Genomic DNA, 20,904 nt, shown 5'->3' with positions numbered 1-20,904 from the left:
TCATTCTCAAAATTCCTCAGTTCTGGGTAAAATCTGTATTCAGTGAAGATGGATTGTTACATTACACACACAGGATATTGAGAGGGGAGGAGCTAAAGACAGCTCCTCCCATCACTTTACATTTAGCATATTCACAGATGATCTATTTGAGTGATATCAAAATCGGTCTCCAATGAAAAAATTCTTAAATTATTTAATCGGTTAAGAATGGACCAGTCCTGGAGGAGAAAGAAGCAGATTTTGCTAATAAGATATATTACACAGTTTATTTTCATGGCTACTATTGATTTATGAAACAAAAATTAAAACAATAGTTACACTTTAAAGGACCACTTTTTTTTATTGTATTCAAATACTTACAGGTGGCCATGAAGTGTCATTCTTAAGGCCCCGTCACACATAGCGATTTACCAACGATCACGACCAGCGATACGACCTGGCCGTGATCGTTGGTAAGTCGTTGTGTGGTCGCTGGGGAGCTGTCACACAGACAGCTCTCTCCAGCGACCAACGATCAGGGGAACGACTTCGGCATCGTTGAAACTGTCTTCAACGATGCCGAAGTCCCCCTGCAGCACCCGGGTAACCAGGGTAAACATCGGGTTACTAAGCGCAGGGCCGCGCTTAGTAACCCGATGTTTACCCCGGTTACCAGCGTAAATGTAAAAAAAAAAAACAAACAGTACATACTCACCATCTGATGTCCGTCAGGTCCCTTGCCGTCTGCTTCCTGCTCTGACTGAGTGCCGCCGTACAGTGAGAGCAGAGCGCAGCGGTGACGTCACCGCTGTGCTGTACTTTCACTTTCACTTTGCGGCGCTCAGTCAGTTTTTTTACATTTACGCTGGTAACCAGGGTAAACATCGGGTTACTAAGCGCGGCCCTGCGCTTAGTAACCCGATGTTTACCCTGGTTACCAGTAAAGACATCGCTGGATCGGTGTCACACACACCGATTCAGCGATGTCAGCGGGACCTCAACGACCAAAAAACGGCCCAGGCCATTCCGACACGACCAGTGATCTCACAGCAGGGGCCTGATCGCCGGTACGTGTCACACATAGCGAGATCGCTACTGAGGTCGCTGTTGCGTCACAAAACTTGTGACTCAGCAGCGATCTCGCTAGCGATCTCGCTATGTGAGACGGGGCCTTTAGTCTTATAGACTTCCGATGCACTCAGAAGACGCTGTGCGGGACATCAGATCATAAATCCAATGAAAAGATGCCGAAGCAGCGATGAAAACAGCAGTTGCCAACTGGTAAGTACTTGAATACACTCTACACAAACACTCAATTGACAACTGGGAAAAGCAAAAACAAAAACTGCTGGCGTGGTCCTTTAACGTTAACCCTTCACAGCGCATTCATGCTTCCTTCTATGAGGGCATCAAGACGTAATGACAGTAAAGCTAATTTTACAGTTAATATGCTGCACACAATGCAAGAGTTTTGAACGGGAGTCCGGCGTCTTCATGAATGTCATCAATTCCTTTATTCGTATTTATGCTGATTGACTGAAATTTCTCCATACACAAGCATAGGCAGAAAGCCATCAAGTCAGCATTTATGGATGGGCAATCCCACAGCTCATGTACATGTTTAATAAAATGTAGATTTCACAAAAAATGACACCAGTGTCACACAAATGACGCAAGCGGCACTGAGGGGTCTCACTACCTCCTGCTTCCCTCAGAGATGGCAGCAGAACCTTACTGAATCTCACTTTAAATCTGAAATACTGAAAGTAAGATTTAATTCTCTTTGGCTCAACACGATATGCAAGAAATTAAAAAGAAACAGAGCAAAAAAATAAACTTAGTATCAGCTTGATCTAGGACAGAACTTTATAAAAACTTACAACAGATTGATGTAAATACATTTGTCTAAACATTTTAGAAAAAAGGCAACGTATCATTATTATACAATTGTTCCTCCACCTTGTACATCAGGTTGTCTTCAGATTAATAAACTTTATACTATTGTAAGCCCATTCCCGTATTATCTTCTAACTAAACTAACAGTGCAATGAGACAATCAGCAGGATACAGCATTATAGCACGTCAGCCGTACACTCGGTATTAGAGGTTACAGAAGGCAGCAACGTGTAGTTTCCAGGTTATACAATGATACTTATGATCAGCAAGTCATCTTCTTATAAAAAGAATATCTGTAATAAGGCCTAATGAACTTGTGATGGTGCAAAGTCTTGGACTGTATTCAGAAACCTACACAATTCCTGGTTAGATTTCATGTTTTCAATGAGAAAATGTTTACAAATTTAATTCTTTTAGGATGACTCTTTAATGGACATGAAAAAAATACAAAAATAAAATGTATTAAGATTTTCATCATGGTTGCAAAAAAGTTGGAAAAATAAACACATTTGGCATAAAGATTTGAAAAACCAGACATTGTGATTGCTCAGTAAGAAAATTAATAGACTTAAATCCTGTATCGAGCCTATATAGTTAGACGTGACAAGCCATACACATGGGGGATTTGTTACATTGATGTTTACCCATTTGTTCCAAGAGGTTGTGTAGAAACCCAGCTGAATAAGTACTTCTTCTGATAAAATATAGACTATATGCAGGAATGAGAAATAATTTATTGCCAACATATAAAAATTAAATACTGCAAACATTCACACCACTGGCCTTATTGCCGCTCTAAACTAAAGAGATTCTTGGAAGTGTCATCCAGAAACTTGAAGACCTAGTTTTCCATTAAAGTGAAGACTCGGAGATTGTGCTTACAACACGGGCGTGCTCAGAGCCTGAAGAGGCAGAGTTGTAGAAAGCATTGGTTTGGTTCTCACGATGTTCTCTAAGAAATGGCGGGATGGTTGCAGACTTTACATGCAAAATCCTTGTGTCCATGACTTCACAGTCTATTTGCATCATCACTTCATATTCCTGCTCGTTAATCACATTCTCTGTAGAAGATGCAACATAATTGGTTACTTGCCTCACAACAAAACCAAACAACATAAATTTAAAATGCAGGAACGGTAAAAAAAATAGTTATGTACTGTATGCATTTAGATTTTACGCTTACACAGGAAAATATTCTGCCCATTCCCAGGGTGCTTACATTTCAGACCTTGCCTGAAGCGGCCCTTCTAGTCTTGGGGTTCATTTAGAGGCGGATACTATACAGATATGTGCTGAGTAACAATCGCACAGCACACTGACAATGTAATTCAATTGGGCTGTTCAGATTGCTTCATATATTTTTTTAAATGTAATCAATCTCAGCATGCACTACTCAGTTTTAAGTCTTACTCAAGTCTATGGGTGCGGAAAAAAATGTATATATACATATATATATTATATAATGGATGCTACACAGATGATCCTTATGAGATATAGCTATCTCATAAGGATCATCTGTGTAGCATCCATTTTTACTAATACGTTGCCATTATAAACCTAGAACACTGTATTTTATCATGTACATTTTAAACTATTGTTGTATAAAATCTCATGCCACAACTGGAGACACGGATGCCAATAAATTAAGTTATGTGTGATAATGAGAAATGACACCGGGAACATTTTTTTTGAACACCTGAAGAAAGAGGTGCAAAAGGCCAAGGAAAGTCATGACTCCAACTGAAATCTATCAGTCATTAGAAAGCAATCCTGCCACTTCGCGACAAATATCAGATGGTTCAACTCATGGCCTATGTAAAGGTGTCTGATTACCAAGCTGTCAAAGAAGAAACATGTCATGATGGGTAAAACCAGTGAGCTGTCTCAAGACCTGCACAATCTTATTGTTGAAATACACAGTTATGGCATTGGTTACTAAAGAATTGCTAAACTACTGAAGGTTCCAGTGAACACTAATGGGGCCACAATTCATAAGGGCAAAGAACATTTCATCGTAAACCGGCCATGACCAGATGCTTCCCTCAAGATTTCATACAGGCAGAGGCCTGAAAACAATTAGAGGAGTTGTCCAAGAACCAATAACCACCAGTGGAGAGCTACAGAAAGACCTGGAATAAGCAGGTGCCATTGTTTCAAAGAAAACAATAGGTAATGCACTCAGTCTGTATGCAAGCTCATCACACAAGACTCCATTGCTGAACAACAAAATCAAGCACGTTTAGAGTTTGCTCAACAATTAGAAAACTCTCTGAAATACTGGGACAATACGAGACCAAAATTGAACTTGTTAAGATGTCATAATGCACACCATATTTGGAGGCCAAAAGGCACTGTATACCCCCCCCCCCAAAAAAAAAAAATAAAATAAAAAAATAAAAAAATGAAAAAAAAAAAACATGCAAAACAGTGAAGTCTGAAGGTGGGAACATCATGGTGTGGGGCTGTTTTTCAGCATATGGCACTGGCAAACTTCATATCAATGATGGAAGAATAAACTGACAAATGTAAGGAAACTCTCAATTGGTTTCAGAGAAAGAAAATAAGGCTGCTAAAATGGCCCCCCAAAAAACACCCGACCTGAATCAAATAGAAAATTTATGGCAAAAACAAAAGCTGAGAGTTCATAGAAGGAGCCCACAAAATCTTCAGTGTTTGAAGACTGTGGAAGAATGGTCCAGAATCACACCTGAGCGACTAGTTTCTCCATACAGGAGTCATGTAGAAGCAGTCATCATCAACAAAGGCTTTTGTACGACGTATTAAATAAATTTCAGTATGCGTATTCAATACATTTTCCCCATCATTTCTCATTACACATAACAATTTATGGATATCTATGGCTTGATATCTTTGCCTGTGTGGATTGGATGGGTTAGCAACATCTGGTGAGAATTTCATGTCTATAGTACCTTCTTAAAATATACTTACCTTGTAATGTCTTTACATCCTGTTGCGTCCAGATGTGTCCGGATCCCAGAATTCCAAGCAGCGGAAGTTCACCGACCACCATATTGGGACACCCAAGTGATGGGTGTCTCAATATGGAAACCAGCGGTGTCTCAATATGGAAACTGCTGGTGGTACCAGCCTCTTGTGCGGTTCCACCAGCGGAACACCATCGCACAGCACACTGTATATGCCGTACGCACCACACACGCACTGTATACACCGTACGCAGCCTCTTGCGCGGTACCACCAGTGGAACACCGTCCCGAACACGCCGCCGCCGGGATCAGCCAAATGATTCACCGACCGCCGCCATCTTTTTACAGGAAGAGCACATGTGCAGTTTTGATGTGACCGCCACCATCTGTCTGCACAAAGATGGCGGCAGTCTGATATACTGCGCCTGTGCGAATTCCGAGCAGGCGCAGTGAATCATTCGGCTGATTACGGCAGCAGATGTGCGATGTGTCTACAGGCAGAGGAAGCTGGTCACATTAACCCCTTCATGACCTTGGGATTTTCCATTTTTCCGTGTTCGTTTTTCGCTCCCCTCCTTCCCAGAGCCATAACTTTTTTATTTTTCCATCAATTTGGCCATGTGAGGGCTTATTTTTTGCGGAACGAGTCGTACTTTTGAACGACACCATTGCTTTTACCATGTCGTGTACTAGAAAACGGAAAAAAAATTCCAAGTGCGGTGAAATTGCAAAAAAAGTGCAGTCCCACACTTGTTTTTTGTTTGGCTTTTTTGCTAGGTTCACTAAATGCTAAAACTGACCTGCCATTATGATTCTCCAGGTCAGTACGAGTGCATAGACACCTAACATGACTAGGATATTTTTTATCTAGGTGGTGAAAGAAAAATTCCAAACTTTGCTAAAAAAAAAAAAAAAAAAAAAAAAAAATTGTGCCATTTTTTTCCGATACTCGTAGCGTCTCCATTTTTCATGATCTGGGGTCGGTTGAGGGCTTATTTTTTGCATGCCGAGCTGGCGTTTTTAATTATACCATTTCGGTACAGGTACGTTCTTTTGATCGCCCGTTATTGCATTTTAATGCAATGTCGCGGCGACCAAGAAAACCTAATTCTGGCGTTTCAAATTTTTTTCTCGCTTTGCTGTTTAGCGATCAGGTTAATGTTTTTTAATGATAGATTGGGTGATTCTGAACGCGGTGATACCAAATATGTGTAGGTTTGATTATTTTTTTATTGATTTATTTTGAAGGGGGTGATTTAAACTTTTATATATATATTTTTTTTTTCCACATTTTTTTTTTTTACTTTTGCCATGCTTCAATAGCCTCCATGGGAGGCTAGAAGCAGGCACAACGCGATCGCCTCTGCTACGTAGCAGCGATCTGATGTTCGCTGCTATGTAGCAGAAATGCAGGTGTGCTGTGAGCGCCGACCACAGGGTGGCGCTCCCAGCTGCCGGCGATCAGTAACCATAGAGGTCTCAAGGACCTCTATGGTTACTATTCAGAAGCATCGCCGACCTCCTATCATGTGACGGGGGTCGGCGATGTGCTCATCTCCGGCCACTCGGCCGGAAGCGCCGGTTAAATGCCGCTGTCTGCGTTTGACAGCGGCATTTAACTAGTTAATAGCGGCGGGTGAATCGCGATTTCACCCGCCGCTATTGCGGGCACATGTCAGCTGTTCAAAACAGCTAACATGTCCCGGCTTTGATGCGGGCTCACCGCAGAGCCCTGCATCAAAGCAGGGGATCTTACCTCAGACGTACTATCCCGTCCGAGGTCAGAAAGGGGTTAAAGGGGTTTTCCCACAAACGAAAGTTCATTTTAAAAATTGTCTGTGTCTGACAGTGTACAGAGCATACCACATCTCCTTGGCAGGGGAGAAAGCAAAAGACAATACTGACATTACAGAAGGGGATCACAGGGGATTCATTTTGTAAGGTAAAATATTTCACTGACTGTTTTTAAACAATATTTTACCTCACAAAATGTATCCTCTGCGATATCCTGCTGTAATGTCAGTATTGTCTTTTGCTTCCTCCCGTGCCAAGGAGATGTGGTATGTTCTATACACAGTCAGACACAGACAATTTTTTAAATGAACTTTCGTTCATGGGAAAACCCCTTTAAAAAGGAAATATCAATGCCAACATGGCTCCTCCTAAAAAGTATGCCAATGACAATGAAAGGAAAGCAGCAAAGGCACAACGTCGAAGACAAAGGGCAAATGAGACTCTTGAAGAGCAACAGCATCGCTGGGACTTTGCTTTCATTTTAACACAAGGGGAGGGGTGAGTGCACATAGGAAAGAGGACACACAGGGGGAGACAGCTCAAACGAGAGAGCACATGAGGGAGGAAGACAGCACAGTGGTGGAGAAAAAGAGCACACAAGGGGTAGAGCACATGGGGTAGACAGGTCAAAGAAGAGATGACATGAGAGGAGAAGAAAGCATATGGGGGAGAGAGAAAGCGCACAGGGGAGGTGACAGCTCAAACGGGACAGCACATGAGGGGAGACTACAGAACAAGAAGGCGAAAGACAGCAGACAAGGGGGATGTAGCACATGGGGTAGACAGGTCAAAGAAGAGAGCACAGAAGGGAGAAGTCAGCACATGGGGAAAGAGAGAGTGGATAGGTGGGTGAGCACATGGGGGGGGGGGTCGACTCAACGCTGCAAAGCCTGCCCCCATCGAGACACAACTAAATGGAGGCCTGATGCTATCGCATTGGGAGGGCAGTAATTCTATATCTATCTATATACAAAACATTCATATAAAATGTAAAAAAAAATCTCTTACAAAATACACAAACCCACACAGTAAATTTTCAATAGATGGCGTTAAACATAGGAGCAAGAGCCATATATCTACTGCACTTGGTCTTATAAAGTTAAAAAGTTGTGCCGTGAGCAGTTTTCCTACATGGTCTACTAGGAGCCATGACTACTTTTTTGTTGGAATACATTAATCCATTCATTTTACCATACAGTGTACTGAAAAGCAGGAAAAATATCCTAATTTTGATGAAACTAAAAAAAAAAAAACTGAATTCTTCTATTTTTTTTGCGAGTTTATTTTCATGTAACATTGAGGGCTTGTTTTTTTACATTGCGAGTCAGCGGTTTTATTGATAGCATTTTTAGTTAAATATAGTTTTAAATGCTTTTTATGGCATTTCTTTTGGAAAAGCAGTTTTTGCGCGGCAGTTTTTATTAGGTTTAAGGGTTACATAATTTATTTTTTCATATAAAATCGGTCTTTTTCACATGTGTCCAATACAAAATATGTTTCGCTGGGGGGTGACCGTTTTTTTAGATTATAATTTACTTTAATACTTTTTTTTATATAGTCCCTTTAGGGGACGTGAACCTGCTTACTGAAGTATTGTAGTATACAGACAAAATACGAAATAAAACTCCTAAGAAACGCATGCCTTCAGCGAGCATATTGAAGTGGGGCATTGGCACTCAAATGAGCAAGCAGCCCTGACTGCACATTGCTGCTCACAATGACTTAAGAGCATTTAAGAGTTCCAGAGCAGCAACTTCTGCTAGCTATGGTTGCATGGAGGGGGAGTGTGTGTCTTGGGAGACATTGTTTTGTTTTTTTTAAATTCGGCCAGCACTGGTTGTGTGTAAAGTACATAGTTACATAGTTATTAAGGTTGAAGGAAGACTGCAAGTCCATCTAGTTCAACCCATAGCCTAACCTAACATGCCCTAACATGTTGATCCAGGGGAAGGCAAAAAAAACCCATGTGGCAAAGAGTAACTCCACCATGGGGAAAAAAAATTCCTTCCCAACTCCACATACGGCAATCAGACTAGTTCCCTGGATCAACACCTTATCAAGGAATCTAGTGTATATACCCTGTAACATTATACTTTTCCAGGAAGGTATCCAGTCCCCTCTTAAATTTAATTAATGAATCACTCATTACAACATCATACGGCAGAGAGTTCCATAGTCTCACTGCTCTTACAGCAAAGAATCCGCGTCTGTTATTATGCTTAAACCTTCTTTCCTCCAGACGTAGAGGATGCCCCCTTGTCCCTGTCTCAGGTCTATGATTAAAAAGATCATCAGAAAGGTCTTTGTACTGTCCCCTCATATATTTATACATTAAAATAAGATCACCCCTTAGTCTTCGTTTTTCCAAACTAAATAGCCCCAAGTGTAATAATCTATCTTGGTATTGCAGACCCCCCAGTCCTCTAATAACCTTGGTCGCTCTTCTCTGCACCCACTCCAGTTCAGCTATGTCTTTCTTATACACCGGAGACCAGAACTGTGCACAGTATTCTAAGTGTGGTCGAACTAGTGACTTGTATAGAGGTAAAATTATGTTCTCCTCATGAGCATCTATGCCTCTTTTAATACATCCCATTATTTTATTTGCCTTTGTAGCAGCTGCCTGACACTGGCCACTGAATATGAGTTTGTCATCCACCCATATACCCAGGTCTTTTTCATTGACGGTTTTGCCCAGAGTTTTAGAATTAAGCACATAGTTATACATCTTATTACTTCTACCCAAGTGCATGACCTTACATTTATCCCCATTAAAGCTCATTTGCCATTTATCAGCCCAAGCTTCTAGTTTACATAAATCATCCTGTAATATAAAATTGTCCTCCCCTGTATTGATTACCCTGCAGAGTTTAGTGTCATCTGCAAATATTGAAATTCTACTCTGAATGCCCCCTACAAGGTCATTAATAAATATGTTAAAAAGAAGAGGGCCCAATACTGACCCCTGTGGTACCCCACTGCTAACCGTGACCCAGTCCGAGTGTGCTCCATTAATAACCACCCTTTGTTTCCTATCCCTGAGCCAGCTCTCAACCCACTTACACATATTTTCCCCTATCCCCATTACTCTCATTTTATGTAACAACCTTTTGTGTGGCACCGTATCAAAAGCTTTGGAAAAGTCCATATATACTACGTCCACTGGGTTCCCTTGGTCCAGTCCGGAACTTACCTCTTCATAGAAGCTGATCAAATTAGTCTGACATGAACGGTCCCTAGTAAACCCGTGCTGATACTGGGTCATGAGGTTATTCCTCTTCAGATACTCCAGTATAGCAGCCCTTAGAATGCCCTCCAGGATTTTACCCACAGTAGAGGTTAAGCTTACTGGCCTATAATTACCGAGTTCAGTTTTTGTCCCTTTTTTGAATATAGGCACCACATTTGCTATACGCCAGTCCTGTGGTACAGACCCTGTTATTATGGAGTCTTTAAAGATTAAAAATAATGGTCTATCAATGACTCTACTTAGTTCCTGCAGTACTCGGGGGTGTATCCCATCCAGGCCCGGAGATTTGTCAATTTTAGTGATTTTTAGACGCCGCTGTACTTCCTGCTGGGTTAAGCAGGTGACATGTAATGGGGAATTTTTATCACTAGTCATTTTGTCTGCCATGGGATTTTCTTTTGTAAATACTGATGAAAAAAAGTCATTTAGCATATTGGCTTTTTCCTCATCCTCATCCACCATTTCACCCAGACTATTTTTAAGGGGGCCAACACTGTCATTTTTTAGTTTCTTACTATTTATATAGTTAAAGAATATTTTGGGATTATTTTTACTCTCTCTGGCAATGAGTCTCTCTGTCTCAATCTTTGCTGCCTTGATTTGCTTTTTACAGAATTTATTTAATTTTCTGTATTTATTTAATGCCTCCTCACTACCTACTTCCTTTAATTCTCTAAATGCTTTCTTTTTGTCCCTTATTGCGCCCCTTACAGCTCTATTTAGCCATATTGGTTTCCTCCTATTTCTAGTATGTTTATTCCCATACGGTATATACTGTGCACAGGTCCTATCCAGGATGCTAATAAATGTCTCCCATTTTCTTTGTGTATTTTTGTGTCTCAGGATATCGTCCCAGTTAATTGCACCAAGATCCTCTCTCATCCGTTGGAAATTTGCCCTCCTGAAGTTTAGTGTCCTTGTCACCCCCCTACTACCCATCTTATTAAAGGTTACATGAAAACTTATTATTTTATGATCACTATTCCCCAAGTGACCCCCAACCCTTATATTTGATATGCGGTCTGGCCTGTTGGTTAATATTAGGTCTAGCAGTGCCCCCCTCCTTGTTGGGTCCTGAACCAGTTGTGAAAGGTAATTGTCTCTCATAGTTGTCAAAAACCGATTACCTTTGCTGGTACTGCAGGTTTCTGTTCCCCAATCTATTTCAGGGTAGTTGAAGTCCCCCATAATAATGACTTCTCCTTGAGTCGCAGCTTCATCTATTTGCTTTACGAGGATATTCTCCATTGCTTCCATTATTTTTGGAGATTTATAACAAACCCCTATCAGTAATTTATTATTTTTTCCCCCTCCCCTTATCTCCACCCACAGGGACTCTACATTTTCATTAGATACATTTTCATTAGATTCACCTATATTATCACGCAGGATGGGTTTTAAGGTCGATTTTACATACAGACACACCCCACCCCCTCGCTTATCTGTACGGTCATTTCTGAAAAGGCTATAGCCCTGTAAGTTAACAGCCCAGTCATGGCTCTCATCCAGCCACGTCTCAGATATCCCCACCATGTCATAATTATGCTCCAACAACATTAGTTCTAATTCATCCATTTTGTTGGCGAGGCTTCTGGCATTAGTATACATGCACTTGATGTTACTCTCTGTACCTCTATTCTTTCTTAAATTACTAACTGTTCTAACCCCACCCCCCATGCCACCGCCACCCCCAACTTCCTTATTTGTGCCCAGGTCTCTATCTGCCCTATCTTCCCCTCCTATAAAATGAATACCCTCCCCCCCAATCCCTAGTTTAAACACTCCTCCAACCTTCTAACCATTTTCTCCCCCAGCACAGCTGCACCTTCCCCATTGAGGTGCAGCCCGTCCCTAGCGTAGAGTCTGTAGCCAACTGAGAAGTCGGCCCAGTTCTGCAGGAACCCAAACCCCTCTTTCCTACACCAATTCTTGAGCCACTTATTAACCTCCCTAATCTCTCGTTGCCTCTCTGGCGTGGCACGTGGTACAGGCAGTATTTCGGAAAATACCACGTTGGAGGTCCTTGCTTTCAGCTTGCAGCCTAATTCCCGGAAATCATCTTTAAGGACCTTCCACCTACCTCTAACTTTGTCATTTGTGCCAATGTGCACCATGACCGCTGGGTCCTCACCAGCCCCTCCCAGTAATCTGTCCACCCGATCAGCGATGTGTCGGACTCGAGCGCCAGGTAGGCAGCACACCGTCTGACGATCCCTGTCTTTGTGACAGATTGCCCTATCTGTTCCCCTATTAATTGAGTCCCCCACTACCAGCACCTGTCTTGGCCTGCCCTGCTCTCCTATTTCCCTCCTTACTGGAGCAGTCACTCCTCCGGCTTTCAGAGGACATGCCTGGCTGCAGCAGTGCTACCCCTGTACTGGTACCCCCCTCATCTGCCAACTTAGCAAACTTATTGGGGTGTGCCAGATCAGGACTAGCCTCCCTGGCACTCTTCCCTCTACCCCGCCTTCTATCTGTCACCCAGCTAACTGCCACACTGTCCTGCAGCTCCATCCTACCATCCCCCTCCTCATCTATCCCATTGAGCGTCTGCTCTGTGAGCAGAAGACTCCTCTCCATATTGTCTATGGATCTCAGTGTTGCCAGCTGCACATTTAGATCCAGTATCTGGGTTTCCAAATGCACAATGTGCTCACATCTCGCACAGCAGTATGCACCCTCGACCGGCTGGTCAAGGACTGCATACATGTGGCAAGATGTACACTGGATGGCATTAACAATTGTGGCGCACGTTTCCTAATGGGGATTGCACCACACAGAAACGTTAATTAAAAATAAATACAAAGTATTAATTAAACAAAAAAAAAATAACAGAAGCAATTCCTCCCTTGGAAACTCCCTGATTCCAAAGTCACTAAATCACAAGTCACACACTTACCGCCGTTCACACTTACGCTCAGGTCACACTCAGCTCGTTCACACTCGCTGTGCTGAAATTTATAGATTTTTTTTTTCTCTCTCTATCTCCCCTCAACAGCAATCCACCTTGCTGTTCAGATGCACCTCCAAAAAGGCTCACCACTTCAGTATGCTCCATGGACACCCACCTGACATGTGCCATACATATGTCTCAGATGTCAGGAAGGGGTTAATAAACCACTTACAGATTTGAATAAAAAGAAAAATCTAGTAAAAAATTTAACAATATGAACTTGGATTAGGACAGTGCATATATTTCCGCCAGTGGAGCTGTGGGACCCTACATTAATATCCAAGTGACACATAGTAACTGTATTTTTCAGCCTCCACCCAGTGCAGGCATGTAATAAGAGGAAGCTGTGAGAATCTCGCAAATCTTAAATGCATTCAAAATTTTATAAAAAAAATTAAGAAAACAAACAAGGAAACCATAGCTGCTGTTCTATAAACACAAGCTACTAATATGTCCATCAAGAAACCAGAAACTGCAAGCAGGCTCCGAAAATAATGTTCATGAACAGCTATATTTCTTAAGTGATTGAAACCCCCATGATAGTATATAAAAATCAAACATTCAAAAATGTATTTATAAATTGCAGATACAAATTATTTTTTCCATTTAATGACTTTTTTTTTCAACATTAGTAATAAAAATTGTATTGTAGGCAATATCATTTAAATATAAAAAATATACATGAAAGATGACCCATCACCCCCTGGGAAATTTTGAGTTAAGATCAAAATATAACCCTTTAAAAACATAGTCATGGCCAAAAGTGTTTGTACCCTTGAAATTGTCCCAGAAAATGAAGTTTTTCTCCAAGAAAATGATTGCAATTACACATGACTTGTTATGCACATGTTTATTTCCTTTGTGTGTATTGGAATACAAAGAAAAAAACAGAGGAAAAAAGGAAAATTGGACATTTACAATCCATGGCATTGTAGATAATCTTCCTGGACATGGTAGTCCAGATGGTAGATATGCAGCCCCAATCAAGTTCCAAAGAAATTCAAGCTGTCTTGCAGGCTCAGGGTGCATCAGTATCATAGCACATACATAAAAAAACCTAGATTGCAGTTTGCTGAAATGTACATGAATAAGCCAAAATACTTCTGTGAAAGCATCTTATGGACAGATGAGACAAATATAGAGTTTTTTGGTAAAGCACATTACTCTGTTTACTTAAAATGGAATGGGGCCTACAAAGAACAGAACACAATACCTACAGTCAAATATGGTGATGGTTCTAAGAAGTTTTGGGGTTGGTTTGCTGCATGTGGCACTGGGTGCCTTGAATGTGTGCAAGGCATCATGAAATCTGAAGATTACCAAAAGGATTTTGGGTTGCAATGTAGTGCCCAGTGTCAGAAAGCTGGGTTTATGTTCCAGGATATGGGTCTTCCAGCAGGACAATGATCCCAAACATACTTCCAGAAACATCTAGAAATGGAAAGAAACAAAGTGTTGGAGAGCTCTGAAGTGTCCAGCAAGGAGTCTGGATCTAAATCCCATTGAACACCTGTGGAGAGATGTTAAAATAGCTGTTGGAAGAAGGCACCCTTCAAATATGAGAGACCAGTCTGCCAAAGAACGGTGGTTCAAAACTCCAGTTGAGAGGTGTAAGAAGCTTACTGATGGCTATCGGAAGCGACTGATTGCAGTTATTTATTCAAGAGGGTGTGCAACCAAATACTAAGTTGAAGGTGTCATCAATTTTGTCAGGCCCATTTTTGGAGCTGTGTGTGAAATTATGTTCAATTTCCCTTTTCGTTTTTTTTTTTTTTTTTTTTGTATGTGTTGTTCCAATACAAACAAAATGAAATAAACGTGTATAACAGAACAAGTGCAAGAATTTTCTGGGAGAAATACTTAATTTTCTCAAACAATTTCAAGGGTGCCAAACACTTTTGGCCAGGACCGTAAATAAAATAGGACAATAAATGTCCTCTTTAATAAACCTAATGAAAACTTGGGCCCATTAAGAGAGATGGAGACTGAAGTCAGGCTCTCCACTGTCTGGACAACTGTGTGAGGCATGCTGCTTCTGAGCTGGAAGATACCAATGTGTGCAGCACTGAAAAAACTGAACAGCAGGAGAAGCCATGTCCCAACTTTTGCAGATTAACCCTTCGGTAGCAGCTGTGTTGGTCTTGGCTAGCTGGGCTGCACAAAACACAGTGACATCTTATTTCTTAGCGGATAAATAGCAATATTCTGTATGCAGTGAGGTTCAGGCTCCTGGCAGTGGAGGAGATACGTTTTGCCTGAATTGCTCTTCACTGATACACGTGAACATTGGATATACACTGGTGAATTAATTATGTACTTCTGATACGTTTATCTGAAAAGTTGGTGAATCAATCCTCGCAGTATGCTCCACAGACCAGTGACTTAAGAAAACCACGAAAGAGGCAAATTATTCCTGGATAGATCTGAGCACAAGGCTCCATTCACTATTTAGATGCTACTTTGAAACAAACTCCCAGACCAACAACTGTCATGGATACCCGTCTTCTGTCTATTTAGAAGGATACTGCAGTTAGGAAAAGTGCTGGAAATATTATTGGAGTAATGCTAAGACGGGTTTATGGGTAATCGGAAAACTGCCAATATCAGAGCATATTTGAAACAAATGAATCTAAAAATGATAAATGGTCCTCACAATCCCACAATAAATGAAGGTACCATTCAGACGTTAGCATATTCCACAAGTTGTGGGAGAGCTTGTTGTGCAATAGCTGTCCAAGACGTATTTAGACAAGTGTGCCTGTAAATTAATTTATCATTTGCTGTGTAAAAAATAAAAAAACACCCTTAGGGCTTGTTCACACTTTGCGGAATTAGCTGCGGATTTTTCCGCTGCGGATTTGGAAAAACCGCAGTGCAAAACTGCTGCGGTTTTCACTGCGGATTTTCCTGCGGTTTCTTCTGCGGATTCCTCTGCGGGTTTTCAACAGCACTTTCCTATTGGTGCATGTTGAAAACCGCTGCGGAATCCGCAGAAAGAAGTGACATGCTCCTTTTTTTCCGCAGCAATTCCGCGCGTTTTTTTAATGGATTTTCCGCAATGTGGGCACAGCGGTTTTTGTTTTCCATAGGGTAACATTGTACTGTACCCTGCATGGAAAACAGCTGCAGATCCGCAGCTGCAAATCCGCTGCGGTTCCGCAGCAAAAACCGCAAAGTGTGAACATAGCCTTAAGGGTATGTGCACACGTCAGGATTTCTTGCAGAAATTTTCCTGACAAAAAAACGGACATTTCTGCCAGAAAACCACATGCGTTTTTTACGCGTTTTTTGTGCGTTTTTTTTCAAATGCATAGAATTGCGGGAAAAACGCAGAAAATCCGCAAAATTAATGAACATGCTGCTTTTTTTACCGCAATGCTTTTTTTTTCACGGAAAAAAACGCACCATGCGCACAAACCATGCAGAATGCATTCTAAATGATAGGATGCATAATGTATGCGTTTTTAATGACTTTTTATAGCGTTTTTAAAGCGAAAAAAACACGAAAAAACCTGAACATGTGCACATAGCCTTAAAGTAATACAATAAGAATGTAAAATAATAACAGCAAAACTGGAATTATTTTTTTCAAAAGGTTTCCTTTTAAGGATATGCATATTTGCTGTGATATTTGGTGCATTAGTTGATTAGCTCGGATTTACACAACAAACCACAAGCTAAATTATGAGTGAACTAAGCTATAGAGGGGATTCTCAAGTTGTCACTACAGCAGTTCAGGGCAATGCAGTCTCCACACTTCCTGGTTACTGGCAGGGCGGGCTCTCCTCCTCCAGTGACAGCTCTGGTAAACAGAACTTTAGTATTAGTAGGACTATAAAGCTCAGCACAAGTTCTGCTATAACAGTGGCTTGTCCGCTGAATTGCACAGAGATAACAGCAGCTAACTGCTCTATAGAAATCAATGGGCTGCAGAGAGTTAATCCCTGTCTTAGAATGTAACTACTGCTCAGTCTAGCCCCATGAGGAAACGGTCACACAGCTGTCGGGTGTCCCGGGACCAGGGTCTCATTTCCTGTCCCTAACACTAGGGGCGCCCTAGCTCACTCTGTTCCCAGGGATACTTCCGAAGGAGAAGATGCCGGGGGCTCCACCCTTGCCTTATCTCCCGAGTTGCCCTCTGTCTGTTCACCTCCACCACCCAGGGAAGAGGGGCGCTACCATGCACCGTAGTACACCAACCCGACAAAACAAGGCAACACAAACAAGGGTTAACAGAAAACTCCAGGCATACAAAATATTCACTCACATAACGGAGGAATGCATGGGGGTGTGGAGGTAAGGGAATAAACCAAAACAGAGAAGGATATGGAATTACCACACATACAAACCAAGCAACAGTCACTGATAACTCCTCCAACCCTCCTTCTCATAAGAACTCCTGTCCCTCCGTTAGCCATGCAGCAATAAAGCTAGCTCTGACAAGGATTAGTAACAGAGCCCAGATTATAAAGGGGAAGGGAGTGGCTAACCAAGCACAGCTCTGAGCACAGGGATTTCTAACATGGCCGGTTAACCCGTGTTCTGCCAGAAGGAATAAACATTTAAAATGAAGGAGAAGTGCTTCTTCTCAGCGTTGGAGTAGGAGCAATCAGATGCTGCGGTCTTCTGGCTCCACACTGTCATGGTAATCCCGTGACAAAAAAGCTGTACACTATATAAAATAAAAGCTCTCATTGCAGGAGAATGAGAGCAGAGAGAAAAAGTCAATTACAAACTTGTTTATTTTCATGGTGTTTAATTAAAGCATTTTAAAAACACCCTTTAACCGAGTCTTGATATGACACACAGTTATGTCATATGTCAGGTCCCACATCTGCATCGTTCCCAGCAGATGATGGCTGAATTATAAAGCCATCATCTGCTTCTAACAGCCACGATATCGGACAGCAGGATTTAATGTACGTCGGCAGGGATGTAGTCATTCCACACGCCCATGACATGATCGCGGGGTGCCTTACAGCCAGGGGTCTACTGAAGACCTTCATGCTTGCGATTATTTGTATGGAATATCCTAAAAGAGAAAAAAATATGGCGCTATCTAAGCGTAGCAAGTTTATGTCAAGTTGTAAAAGGTGAGTTGTATAAGGAAACTTGCTCACTTGATATAGTTGTGCTGCCTGAGGCACAACGCTCATTTTGGTTTGGATTCAAAAGCGATCGACTGCAGCTAATCCCGGAGAAACCGCTTCCAGGAGTTTCCCACAGTGGAAGAATGAGAGCTGGAGACCAGGATCAGCGCTGTCTTCTGCTGCCACAACTGAACCAAGGATAATATATTTTTGATTGTTTCAATGAGCATTTATTTAAAAATAAAAGATTATTAAAAACACTAGTTGCAGAACGCGTTTCGGCTGCTTACAGCCATCATCAGGAAGGAGTATAATAAAGATGTACTTATCCAACTTTATATCCTCCACTACCAGGAAGTAGGAGGAATAGAAAGGGCAGGGTGACTGGGGAGGAAAAGGTTTAAACACAAGTATATTTAACCCTTGCTCTGCGATTTTGTTTATAACCAGTCAAAGATGGCTGCCGGACAAGTCCTTGAGGGGAGATGTGTGTCAGCACGGCTGTTAGCTGTGGCGATGTGAGCTCGGAAGTATGCTCCAGCACCTATAGTGCGGAGAGAGTTATTTGGGCCATTCCAGGGCCGGATTTTACGAGCGGTCATAAGAAATGGATGGGAATGACCGATCACATATCCCAACCCCAGGGGCATGGTTTGGCAGATAAAATGGAGGCAGAGTCTCTCATCTCATTCAGTGTCAGTGGCTGGAGGTGTGGAGACCTCCAGTGAGCGGGCGGACCTGTAGGGCTATATGGACTATTGACTTGCAGGTCGTGTTTACCTTCGGTGTGTGTGGCTAAAGGTACTGACCTGAGCGAGCAGACCCGCAATACCACATGGACTGTTTGGTTTTCACTTTGTGCCAGAAAAGGCTCCGTTTTGTTTTGCCCCCCGCAGTGGTTTATGAAGCTAAATTAACTTGCCTGGACTATTGCATGAGGACTGCCTGCTGTGCCTACCTCAAGAGCAGCTGAGTGAGTACAAACCTCTACATCATAGTCACACCCTGCCACCCTAACCCTGGTCCTGTTTTACACTTTCTGCCACAAGGAGAGATTAAATTACTAAAATACATCTGTAAAATATATATAGTGTGTATAAAAATGCAATAGCACTATACAAAATATAAAAACAAACACTGGGGGGGGGGGAAGTAAATTTTGTGTGTATTATAAGTAAATTTTCGAAATAAAAAAAAATACATGGCACACTGAAATAATACTTCCTTCTAGATTCATAGGTTTTCATATTGTGATTGTTATTCTCTTACAATGGGTCCTTTGTTTTACTTGTGTTAGGGTGCCACAGTGTGAACATGGCTCTAAACAAAAGAATTCTCATTGAAGCAATCAAGCGATGATTCAATCTTGGCAACAGAAGACAGCGCTGATCCTGGTCTCCATTTCGGATTTGTGCTAGTCATGACTGTTCTCCTCTGAAAGCCAACCAGTAGCTGGGGTTCATAGGAGGCTATCATTTTCACTACATCACTATACATAGCAGTACTGTAGTATTGCCGTGTATAACAAGCTATCAGAAGAAGAAAAAAAAAACCATACACATTTGTTATCGCTGTGTTCGTAAATGTCTGATATATCAAAATAAAAAAAATTAATCTAAATCCGTAAACTGCGTAACGAGAGAAAAAAATATCCCAGAATTACTTTATTTTTTGGGCTGCAGCAACATTACAATAAAATGCAATAAAAGGTGATCAAACATTGGATCCACACCAAAATTGTACCCGTAAAAACATTCAAACATTAGCTCAGGGAGCAAAAATTAAGCCCTCACACAGCCTTATATCCAGACAATTAAAAACATTTGAGAATTCTTTGAGAATCACAACACAAAGCTAATTTTTTTTCTGTAAATCAAATTTCTGAATCTTTTAGGAAAACAACAAAAAACACTACACATTTGGTCGCAGTGTAATCACACTGACCTGCAGAATCATATTGTCAAGTCAGTTTTTTTTTTACCTTATAGTGAACATGGTCAACAAAAAAAAAAAAAAAAAAAATTGTAGAATTTCACTTTTTTTTTTTGCAATTTCAACGCACTTGGAATTTTTTTTTTCATCCTTTCCAGTTGCATCACATGAAATGTGTGTCATTCAAAAGTTCACTTTGTCCTGCATGGAAAAAAAATTAAAAAAACCCAATCCCTCAGCAGGATCATCATTATCTTCGCTTTAATTATTGTATTATCTTTAACGATTTTACTTCCCAAACTCTTAAGGTACCTTCACACTAAGTGACTTTACAACGATAACGATAGTGATCCGTGACGTTGCAGCGTGCTGGATAGCGATATCGTTGTGTTTGACACGCAGCAGCGATCAGGATCCTGCTGTGATATCGCTGGTCGTTGCTGAAAGTCCAGAACTTTATTTCGTCGCTGGATCTCCCGCTGACATCGCTGAATCGGTGTGTGTGACGCCGATCCAGCGATGTCTTCACTGGTAACCAGGGTAAACATCGGGTTACTAAGCGCAGGGCCGCGCTTAGTAACCCGATGTTTACCCTGGTTACCATTGTAAAAGTAAAAAAAAAACAACACATACTCACATTCCGGTGCCCGGCGTCCGCTTCCCTGCACTCCTCCTGCATCCTGTGTAAGTGCCGTCCATAAAGCAGAGCGGTGACGTCACCGCTGTGCTCTGTGGGAGATGCTGGAGATGTTCGGCGCTGACACAGGACACAGGATGCAGGAGGAGTGCAGGGAATCGGACGCCGGGCACCGGAATGTGAGTATGTTTTTTTTTTTTACTTTTACAATGGTAACCAGGGTAAACATCGGGTTACTAAGTGCGGCCCTGCGCTTAGTAACCCGATGTTTACCCTGGTTACCAGGGGACTTCGACATCGTTGGTCGCTGGAGAGCCGTCTGTGTGACAGCTCTCCAGCGACCACACAACGACTAAACAGCGACGCTGCAGCGATCGGCATCGTTGTCTGTATCGCTGCAGCGTCGCTTAGTGTGACGGGGCCTTTAA

The 20,904-nt window shown here is 41.8% G+C and overlaps 1 protein-coding gene across 4 annotated transcripts in view; it reads right to left on the bottom strand.

The window, feature by feature from the left end:
- Nucleotides 1–2,589: 2,589 nt before the first annotated feature.
- The window catches only part of ATF6 (activating transcription factor 6), a 169,701-nt gene continuing 151,386 nt past the window's right edge, over nucleotides 2,590–20,904 (bottom strand). For 2 of the 4 annotated variants that reach the window (XM_077276992.1, XM_077276994.1), the window contains one exon: nucleotides 2,590–2,936. In XM_077276992.1, the coding sequence (XP_077133107.1) occupies nucleotides 2,728–2,936 (209 nt within the window). In that variant the 3' untranslated portion in view covers nucleotides 2,590–2,727. Of the gene's footprint in view, nucleotides 2,937–16,125; nucleotides 17,850–20,904 lie in introns of those variants that run through there. The other 2 variants (XM_077276991.1, XM_077276993.1) reach the window with 1 other exon arrangement.

The sequence above is a fragment of the Ranitomeya variabilis genome, chromosome 8 (assembly GCF_051348905.1).
Source record: "Ranitomeya variabilis isolate aRanVar5 chromosome 8, aRanVar5.hap1, whole genome shotgun sequence".
Classification (NCBI taxonomy): Eukaryota; Metazoa; Chordata; class Amphibia; order Anura; family Dendrobatidae; genus Ranitomeya; species Ranitomeya variabilis.
This window is presented reverse-complemented; position numbering and strand designations above follow the sequence as displayed.